The sequence below is a fragment of the Amphibalanus amphitrite genome, unplaced genomic scaffold (genome assembly GCF_019059575.1).
Source record: "Amphibalanus amphitrite isolate SeventyFive unplaced genomic scaffold, NRLGWU_Aamphi_draft 001063F_arrow, whole genome shotgun sequence".
NCBI classification, from domain to species: Eukaryota; Metazoa; Arthropoda; class Thecostraca; order Balanomorpha; family Balanidae; genus Amphibalanus; species Amphibalanus amphitrite.
The window spans coordinates 178,844-189,992 of NW_024882557.1; the positions used below are offsets into that span (position 1 = coordinate 178,844).

Here is an 11,149-nt window from a genome sequence, read left to right on the forward strand (position 1 = left end):
GCTGATAGGCGTAAATATCGTGTAGATGAAAGGAGTAGTAGATGGTCTGAGTATTTGGCGGCGCAGATTTCTCTATCAAATGATTTTTTTTTTGTTCATGTCACGGGTAACAATCGACACGTACCGCGCAGCGGGGCGCACATGGACTGAAGGGATTCTACGGATCAGACAGGTAAGGGGATACAGAAGGAGTGACTCTGAAGTGGTCGATAGATATTGAAACCGGAATTACACAAGGAGGAAAGATCTAAGAATGGATGCTAGCCGAAGAGGAGGTATGTTGCAACACTTCCATGTGTTTTTGACTCTGCTGATACGTCTAAGTCTACTAGGATTGGAACTGTCTCACGTTACAGAGGAAGTAAATAAATATGTTAGGCAGATATCAGAACAAAGAACGCCATAAGACGCCCAAGCTGAGAGGTGAGTCAGAAAGAGACAGAGACAGGACGAGGGAGCACACTGCCGAAGGTGAGTGACAAATACGAAAATGACAGAGGATAAGGCGAGGGAGAATTCCGCAAGAGGTGAGAGACTGAGAGTCAAAGAATTGGGCGAAGGATTAATACCGCCGAGATGAGGTAAGTGATTAAGCCCATCGTTGGAAGGCCACAGCATGTATCACTCATGAAGCTAACGCGCGTGAACACACATCTGTAGGACAAACTTCCGCGACTTCGGATAAAATTGAAGGTTAGATAAGTCATGGAGTCTTTCGAATCACACCGGTCAATGATTGAAAGGCGCCACTCGCGGGTGCCATGGCTGTATGAGAGGGTAGGGACCTGTTCGAGCCCAAAGAGACTGCGGTCGCCGGGGCAGCAGGCTTGTGTCCACCGGTTCGTTAGGTGAAAACGCGTAAGACGGTCTCTCACAGAAGGGCTGCAAGGGTCAGTAACCAACGTCCGGCCGCGGATATTTTTAGTAGGGAGACAGAGATGTGCCGTGAGCGGCAGGGGTTGACGAACCAATCATAGTCACCGAGGAACGCTAATAACTGACGCTACCCGCGTCATATCTTTAGACAAGTAATCGGGGTCAATGATGTAGGTGTTCGAAGAGAGCGGGCCAGCAGAGATTGATTGAACCAATCACACCCATCGACGAAAGCTAATATAATGTAATCGCTACCTGCGTTGCACCTTTAGACAAGTAATCAGGGTCAAGTGATGTAGGTGTTCGAGGATATTGGGCCAGGGAGCCAGAGAGGTGCTAGGAAGAGCACACACGATTCCAATGTTGGAATGGGGGCGCGATAAGTCGTTGGGAGGTAAGAGTAAGCTTAGATGAAATTTGCACTAATCACGGAGTCTATGGAATAAATTGCGTTTATTGTCCCTGATATGTACCGCTGGAGGGAGTTAGAACAATTGCTGGGAGGGACTGAGAGGTCGACGCGGGATAAAATTTATTGTAGTGGGATGAGAGAGGTATGACAATGAGAGTGAGTCTGAGGGAGATTGAGGTATGCGTCATATAGTGTAAGGACCAGCGGGAGATCTAATCTCAGCATGGAGGGCGACATTAAATGGGGATGTACTCGATTATCTTTGGGATGATAGGCATTAGAAAGGGAGAGAATGGTGGGTAGCTATCAGGTATCAGATGGTGGCTTCAGGTTATGTCCTCAAGGGAGGCATCAAAATTATATGCTTTGGGGAGACATCCGTGTCCTAAATTCCTTATGAGACAGATACCATCCTAGGCAGTGAAGACTATATGTTGACAAGCGACAAGCCAGCCTCATTATAAATATTGTTTGTGACGAGCCCCAGGCGCAAGGAACGGTGGCGGAGAGGAATCGGTCAGCTTGAAACCAACGGACCGACCAGCAATTGGAAATGGGTGTGTAATTACGTTTGAACAAGAGAGAAATCAAACAGCAAAAAAATCAACTCATTAATCAACCATTTGAGGATCTACCAGCCGAAAACACTCACCTGAGGTTGTTCCAGAGCACGGCGCAGGTCGGCAACCATCTCGGAAAGAAAAACACCCCCGATGAAAGAAATTTTATTAAACATTTTTTTTTTGAAAACATACTCCCCACCGCTTCCGGACCCCCTGGGGGCACAATCACACAGACAGACGGACAGACAGACAGACAGTGTACAGACGGACGGACGGACGGACGGACGGACGGACGGACGAACGGACCGACAGACAGGACAGACGGGACAGACAGGACAGACAGACAGACAGACAGACAGACAGACAGACAGACAGACGGACGGACGGACGGACAGACGGACAGACGGACAGACGGACGGACAGACAAACAGACAGACAGACAGACAGACAGACAGACAGACAGACAGACAGACAGACAGACACAGGTAACGTGGAATGGATAAGTGTGCTGTTTTTATTTGAACGTAAAGCAGTGTTTGTAAAGCTGCGGCAAACTGTTGACTTGTCATCGACGACATACATATAATATTCGACATGAAATCGCATTCATTTTATTCATAACGCATTCATTACAATAATTAACGCTCGCTGAAATCATTGGGCATTGACACATCCGACAAAAATAATTCATAGCAACATCGCTAAAACATGGCATTAGTGACCGCTAAACTAGGTATCGTTTTAGGTAGACAACCGGTGTGGTGCAGGGCGGCGTATGCCCTCGTGTTCCAATAAGTCACCAGCTTCTATACAATTCCAATTTCAGGTCAACAGATACCTGACTAGAATTGAAAATATCGGAGAGGAATAAACATAATCAAGCAGAAAATCCACAGCCTATGGTTCGTTGGTACACCATCAGACATAAATTCCTAGCTCACAGCTACCACCCATATACACCGTCACCCGTATCCTTTCGTAAAACGCCATCGAGATCACTCAGTCATCCATACCCTATCCCCGTTGCACTGTTCACCATTCCAGTCTGAGGCCCGCCCCCACGCCGTGGTCGGTTCCGTCTGAGCTGGCGCCCACGCCGACACTGACCGTGCCGCTGTCTGACTCATACACCCTCAGTCCGCCGGTTTTGACCGGGTCGTGCTTCCTCGGTCCGGTGAAGCCGCTGCTGGCGGCCTCTGCCGCGGCGCGCCCGGCCGCCTCGCCGGCGTGGTAGGTCTTCTCAGCAGCGTCCTGCGCCGGGTCGTACCGCTGGTTGGCGTCCTCCTCACCGTCCCTGACCTGACCGTCCTTGTCCTGACCGTCATTGTCCTGACCGTCCTTGTCCTGACCTTCCTTTACCGGTGGGGCGGTCATCGGCTCGGCGGCACGGGCGAAGTTGTGCCGCAGCGCGCCGAGCAATGTACCCATGACTGTGTCCATGGCTGTGGGGTAGGGGCACGGTTGTTATAGTACCTACCTATACAAATCCATCAAGACATGGTGCAGGCTCACAGAAGACCGGGCCCAACGTGTCATCCACAAACACAAAGAAACAAGACGGTGCTCGCTACTGTGCCCATGATCGAACATTTTGAAGACAGAGCATATCATGATGTAGTGAACTGATGTGACAGTTAAATGGGTAACTGTAAAATAAAACCAGCTCAGACATTTAACACTATTCCTGGCGGGCTCCGCCGGGACAAGAAACTGGCGGGGGGGGGGGGGGCCGATTCGGCCCCCCCTTCAGATCTCAAAAACTACACATCGCAGCGACAAACGGCGAACGGCGTTTGATAGGTCGTTTAAAGATCTACAACTTTTACATAAAACATTTTCAGGTCAGGTCAATATTGAGGTCACCAGAGGTCATCAACGATAAAATGTTTTGGAATTAGTTACCTATATAACTTTTAAACTAAGAAACATAGAGACATAAAACCAATACATTTTTTGTTGCTCTCGCCGAGGCGATGCGAAATAAGTATGTGATGACCTTCACAGGTCAATTTAAAATTTGACATGAGGTCAAGGTCAGGTCATTCATCAATGAGGTTGTGGGGTATGGTCATGCTGCATACCAAACGACGCGCCTCGACCAGGCGAGCAGTTTGGTACCACTTACAAGTCTTTAGCACCATCATGTCGTGATTTATTGACAGAAAAACGATTAATGACGTCACATGACCTCAGATGACCTTTGCCGGTGCCCCTGTCAATTAGCGGCACCAGGATCATCACCGATGAGATAATCTTCCGTAATACTGAAAGAACTGGGTGGTTTTGACTCGTTTACACGAAGCAGGAGGCGTTTCAATATTTTCCCATAGGCTTGCAATGTAAAGGTCACGAGTCTGGCCTGACCTCAGGTCACAGATATGAAAATTCTGAGATATACAAATTGCACATACTGGTACCCTAACTAAAGCCTGAAGAGAAGAAATTGATCGGTCAACTACTCTAGCTCTGGCGTGATTGCAAACTTTTCTGAGGTAGGGTCACCAAACCGCCTCTGGTGACCTGACCTGAGGTCAGATCAGCTCACAATTTTCAGAAATGTTGCGTAAAAGCCTTTTAGAAAAAGTCAGAAAATTTGAGCTTCCTAGCTCAAAGCGTTTGGGAGATATAACCAAAAAACCTCAGGGGGGGGGGGGGGCTCCTGAGGCTTCTCATTGGATTTGGAATTGAATAAAAATTGGAATCGGACAAGTTCACTGACAGTTAATATGATGATCTGTAATAGTATGAGTCTGACGACAGTAAAAACGTTTGTTTGTTTGTTTGTTTTGTTGGGTTAGGCCCTTTCGGTCCAATTAGACCATTTCAGAGCCGGAAGGATGATAGAAATTAGGGGGAGACATTGGTCTGGGCAGGCACCCTAGTGAGTCACCGGGGCTGAGCCCATCCCGAAGGACTGGCCGGCCAGCACCAAGGTACTCACGCACCCGGCTACGGGGTGCGCTCCCTCGGGAGCAGCGGTGCCGCTCCAAGGGAGCAGCCCGCATGAGATTAAGTTGCCTGTCCAGCCCGGAGGGGGGTTGCGGTGTGGAGGAGAAGGATTTCTGCATCCTGAGGATAGAAGCATGGAACGGTCCAGTAAAAACGTTTTTTTTTTTCAAACTCGGCTGAGCCGTACCGTACCTATGTACATCGTAGAGCTACGATGTACATTCGAGCCCTTGAACAGCTCTGTTCAAGGGCTCCGTCACGACCCGTTGGTTGGGGGGGGGGGGGGGGGGACGAAGGCCGTTTGAAGTCGATTCTTTCCATGCAGCACCCATAGGCATAATGCTAAAAATGTAAAATATTTGGGGGGGACACGTCCGCCCGCCCCCCCCCCCGGTGGCGGGGCCCATGTACCAAGCTGTTTGATACCCTAACACTCACCTCTAACTAAGCTAAGCTGAGTCGAGCTGAGACCTCAAATGCGGCTTCCTTCCACAGTATCTCCGGAGCGGTCCTTTGCTGAATGACGCCAACACACAGTCACCCTCAGCCTATATACCAGCAGCACATATATCACGGAAACTCCAATGCGTTGGCAGCGGAAGCTTCAGGTCGAGTAACGTGTGTGCAAACAGACGGCAGTGGCTATGGGAGTTCCCGTGTCTATCGAAACACCGGGAAACTCCAGCCGAGAAACTGACTGGGCGGATTTTCAGAGTTCAGTCGCAAAGATACTACAAAGATAGTGCGGGAGACGTGCAGAGGTCCTCAAATGTGCGGCGCACAAGGTGACGAGCGTGGACCCGGAATCACCTTCAAAAATGGAGCTAGAGGGCCGCGTAACGACCGTTAGCACTTTGTTTGTTTCAATATGAAAGCGTTTCATGTTTAGATTGGACGCATCGCATCGTTTTACACCTTCAGTGTCCATTAGTAGGTATAAAGGCTCGTGGGACCGTGGGAGCCTATACGTCGTAAAAAATAATAACGCATGATCACAACGCGCCATGCTTGCTAAAACACCCACATTTACCATGGGAAGAATGAAGAACGCACACTAATTGCCAGGGTTAGATTACAAAACTGTCTAGAGCCTCGCCCCTCCAGTTCGAGAGCCACCGTACGATAACTGGATGAGTCACTCTCTCGATAGTCACTGATAGTCACTGAGTCGATAGCTGCGGAGGGGAGTGTGGGGGGGGGAGGCAACGCACAGTGGCCCTTTTTCAGAATTAGCACGCATTAATTCCCACATTACCTGAAAGTGGTGCAAGACATCACCACGTGATCAAGGACGTATTCCCTGCCAATGCAAAGAGAAGAAAAGAAACGAACTGCCCAAGGAGATTCGGCCCAACAGCGACAGGCCGCTCGGCCCAAGATTTGGCGCACGTTCGCACGGCTCGCCCGCCGGCCCAGGCCGCTCCGAACGCAAGTGTGGCGAGCCCGCCAGCCGACCGCGCTGCACTGACCGCCAGGACGCCCCAGGGCGTCACGTGACCGCATCTACAGCTGTTGCCAGCCACCGTTAGTCGGCCCCGGCCGGGCAGCAACTAAGGTCAGCGCAACGCGAACAATACAAACACATAGGCGCTTTTGACGTTAGATCTTAAGCCAACCACGGGACTTGGCGGCTTGGACATCAAACGCGACAAGAAATCGGACAGTTTTTCTTGAGCACAGCGTTATGCCTACATGACATTTCAATAAGCACATCTTATGGCAAAAGTCAAGCCACATTTAGGCGCACACCAGGTGACACCAGCTTCGAGCCAGGTCAATGGGCTTAGTCGTATCGAACAGGAGCCACAGCCGCTCGCGGACTGAACTGGCTCACGTTAGGTATCCATCGTAGAAGCAAAATGGCGCAAAATGGCGCGATGCCCTTTGGTGGACATGGTCAGAAGAGATCGGCGATTCGAACGATGTATAATACGACATGTTCCAGAGTGTGCTACTTAACATAAAGCTTCATTACGAGCGAGCGAGCGCAGCGAGCGAAGCGAGTCTTTTCAATATAACGGAAAAATCTCAGTATGAGCGGCCCGGCCCGGCCCGGCCCGGCCTGTAACGCTTTTGAGAGGCTTATATCTCAGCAACCGCTGGACCGATTGGCCTGCGGTCTTTTTTGCTGGGTAGCCCCATCCCTTCTACCCCGTAATTGACTACTTTTGATACATCTCAGTGACCGTCGTGGCACGTGCCACGTGAAAAGTCAAGGGTGTTCACTGTTCAAGCTGTTTTGCAAAAGTAGTGATTTTGAGAGGCTCATATCTCAGCAGCCGCTTGGGCGATTGACTTGCGGTAATTTTTATAGGGTAGCTGCATCCTTTCTACCAAAAATAGGATGCTCTCGATGCATGTGGGTCACCCCCAGTGCACGTGCAAAATACAACAATAAGAGGTGTCAACAGGGCCTCGGCTAACATGTTAACTGGTGGGCCAAATGGCCCACCAGTGATCCGAAATGGCCCACCAGCCTCAAAGATTTGGCCCACCAGTAATTCTCCGAAAAATCTAAGTTTCCACATTTTCACATTTCAAATTGAATTAGCAGATCTTATCGTACATTTTCAGGCTGTAAAGTAGCCATCGGTGAAACATATTCTTGTGAAAAAATTCAACCTAGTCCTATTGTTTGCAATATCCTCTTGGGGTAAAAAGTGAACTATAGTGGACTAAGTGGACTAAGCCTCGGTCACTTTTCACCAGATTGGACCAATGGACAAGAAACGGACGGCGTCCGGTGATGTCCGGGGGACGTCCGTTCGTTTCCGTTGGACGTCCGTTTCTCATCCGTTCATATCCGTTCCATGTCCGGTGGTGTCCGGTGTGCTCAACCGGACACCACCGGACATGGAACGGATATTAACGGATGACAAACGGACGTCCAACGGAAACAAACGGACATCACCGGACGCTGACAGTTCTCGTCCGTTTCTCGTCCGTTGGTCCAATCCGGTGAAGTGTGACCGAGGCTTTAAATTTTATGCAATAATCGCGAAAGACGTCTGCCTCTGTCAATTACAGATAGTGTCGGCGGCTTCCAGCCGATCGAGGTCTGCGAGAGTTCTTGCAAGCTTTCCGATCGATCGAGTGGTTGCAGTCACATAAAGCCCTTGTTACACTACCGAATTTCGGTACACGAATGTGCACGAATATGCAAGTCATCCTATGTCGCGGATCGATTCGGGATCTTTCTTCCACGGTCTTGGCATTTCGCAGACCAGTCGGTGCCCACCGCGCGACTTTTACGGTTCGTCACGACCGCCACGAATATTTCATGAAAAATGAAAATTTCGTGGCCGTTCGCCGAACTTATAATAAACGAACATGATCGCCAAACACTCGCCGAGTCACCGCCGACATGTCGCTACGTGCGCCGACTTGTTGCCAAGGTATCGCCGACTATTCGCAACAGATTCGCCATTCATTCGCGATGTTCGCCGAATCATGGATCAGCTTCGATCCGCGCACGATTAGGGGGCCCCCCACCCGTTGTCTGCAAATCGGGCTCTGTCGGCGAGCTGTTCGCCTCTGTCGGTGAACTGTTCGCCGATTTCCTACACGACGTGATTCGGCGACAGGGTCGTGGCCAAAATTCGGCAGTGTAGCACGGCCTTAAGCATCTGCCGCAGACCAGTCGGTTACAAGAAAAACTACGAATAAAGAACAGACCAGTTCAGACGGTCGGGGATAAGCCTGCGTGCGATCTCAGACGGCTCGCCGATAGACACGATATAAGCCAGAGTCAAACTAGAGGTAGTGTCGGCGACTTCCAGCCGATTGAAGTCTGCAAGCGATATTATGCGTCTTCACGACCGGTATGATGCTTACAGTCACACACCTGACCAGTTGGACGAATTTCGAACCGTCCACAGTCAGCATTCCAAAAATTTCTCATTTGGGCTGAAGATGACACTCAAGAATAAGAATGGATAATTTTCCACTCTCGCATTTTGGGTGGCTCGAATTTTCTACTCAGACACCCAAGAGAAATCTGAAGTTTGGGACACTGTTCACCAGAAGTGAACGTGTACATAACTTAGTTTTTTTTTTACAGAAAATACCAGGGTTGCGCAGTGCGCTTGGGCTTTTGAGTCAATTATTTTCCATGCGACACCAATAGGCTTAATGATCATTTTCAGAGATGTTGGGGTTGCTGCTACAACCCCCTTTTGGGTTCCTGTTACAACCCATTTTATATATAAAGTTGCACTCGTGCTGTTCATAATTCCTCCCGATCCACCCAACAACGCCCGATCCCGTCCGACCGCTTCCGAATCTCCGACTAGTCGGCGAGCGATCCACTCACGGCCGTAAGTTATCGTCCAAAGTTTTATAATCTGCGTCAATATTGTGTGCATACTTGTGCCACGGAATATATAGTCTACGGCATGTCAATATGTCGATATGTAGGTACTACGATATGTCGTAGACTATATATTCCGTGCTTGTGCGATTTTATGTGCACCGCGGGAGTATCACCACTGAGAGGGTTGTGGGTCCCTACTCTCTCCTCTCTCTCTCTGAAGAGTCGGGGGGGGGGGGTCGAGCCCCGTTTTTTATACATTTTTTGAATGCCATCCTGACTTTTTTGCAGAATAAAGTGGCCGAAATCTGGGGAGAAATCGAAAATGGGGGGGGGGGGTATGGCTACGAAGGTCAGTCCATGTCGCTGCCCAAGTGGCCCACCAGTCAAAATTCCTTAGCCGAGGCCCTGGGTGTCAAATTTGTTCCCATTTTAATAACTCGGTAATTACTGGGGCGATTTCGCTGAAACTTGGCATACAGGTAGGCACCCACCAGGCAATGCATTTCCATGTGTTGCGGTTAAGGTGCTACTGCACGTGCGCACGTGCAGGGGGCGCTTCCAGATCTCGAGAACGGCTGGGCCGATTGCGCTCAAATTTGGTACACGGTTGGAGACCGGTTAGTAGGGTGCCGTGCAAAAGTCAGTTTGGACCCCGTTTGCACGTGCGCACGTGCAGAATGCCGCTTCCAGATCTCAGGAACGGCTGGGCCGATTGCGTTCAAATTTGGTACACCGCTAGCGACCGGTTAGAAGGGTGCTTTGCGCAAGCCCTTTGGAAGTACCCTCTCACCCTTCCGCACGTGCAGGGCTCACTATCTCGCTCGCTCGTTCTTCGCCCAAAAGGCGTTTTACTGGTATGTATGCCGCCATCTCCAGTTAATAATTGTTCTGTTATTGCGTCCACAATATTCGGCAAAAGTGGTCTATTTAAGTTTATACAATGAAAATTGTGGTTTCTAGGGCTTCTACGTAAACTCAGCTTCACAGCCATGCCACTAATTTTTAATATTTTCTCATCGAAAGTCTTACAAATTGATGTTCATCTCACCCTACTTTTTAGGGTCCCCCGGTGGTGTCCGCGCGCCTCTCGACAAACTTCGATTTTGCGGTCAGTTTTACCAAAGATAATTATTTTTTAGGAGGTAAAAATGGCACCATCCGATAGTTTGGAATGTTTTGCACACGATTAGACTGCTTTTTACTCAAAAGAAGAGAAAAAAATATTTTGAATTTATGCGTGCTAATTCTGAAAAAGTGCCACTGTGCAACGGTAAGGAGTCTGTTGATACACAGTTACGACGATTTGCCACTGATGACGTCACTTAAGTACCCAGTGACGTCACGGTGCGTGATGGAACGGCGCCAAACGTAGCGCGTCGTGGAACGCACGTCGAGATGAGGTCTGCACCAATCTACCAAAGACAGCCCGCAGCCGTTTAAAGGGAGATAATGAGCTTTCTTTTTTCTTAAATAAAAATTACTCGACATCTATACTATTTCTACTGTAGTTTCTATAAAATATGAAAATTTCCTAGCACATTTTCGTATGTGAAAAGGTTTTTATTTTTGCAAAAAAGAAGCAGTACTTGCAGTACTTGTAACACCCACCGAAATGCGTTGTCCTTCTCTATAAAAAAGTCGCAGTATATGGCGCTTTTGTTTCAAACAGCGACGCTTGGGTTTTTGTTTATGTTATCGCCTTGTCGTTGCTTGGTTGTAAGGATTCTAATTTGAATTAGAGTTAATTCAGTTTAGAATTAATTAGATTCTAATTCGGGGGTACATAGTGCCTACTCTTCTTTGTTTCCAAGTATTATTTTGCGCCACAAATGAACGGCAAGCGCCAGAAACGCAGCCAAATCTTGCGATTGCGACTACGAAATTCATTATTTTGGCCTCAGAGCCTGAAGCGAAAAATACAAGCATATTTATTTCAAAAAGACTTCAGGTTTGTCGAACGGTGTTATGAGAATTTTGATAACAGTACTGCATAAGTTTTTCAGTGATGCCGCAAAAGTGTTGTATCATAGACCACTA

General features: G+C 48.8%; 1 protein-coding gene across 1 annotated transcript; it reads right to left on the reverse strand.

Annotated features, from left to right (window-relative positions):
- Nucleotides 1-2,446: 2,446 nt before the first annotated feature.
- On the reverse strand, nt 2,447-5,557 carry LOC122369701. The gene is made up of 2 exons (XM_043344619.1): nt 5,239-5,557; nt 2,447-3,293 (listed from the first exon to the last, which is right to left on the reverse strand). Exon 2 carries the CDS (start codon nt 3,289-3,291, stop codon nt 2,884-2,886), a length of 408 nt encoding a protein of 135 aa, XP_043200554.1. The 5' UTR covers nt 3,292-3,293; nt 5,239-5,557; the 3' UTR covers nt 2,447-2,883.
- Between the last annotated feature and the right edge of the window lie 5,592 nt (nt 5,558-11,149).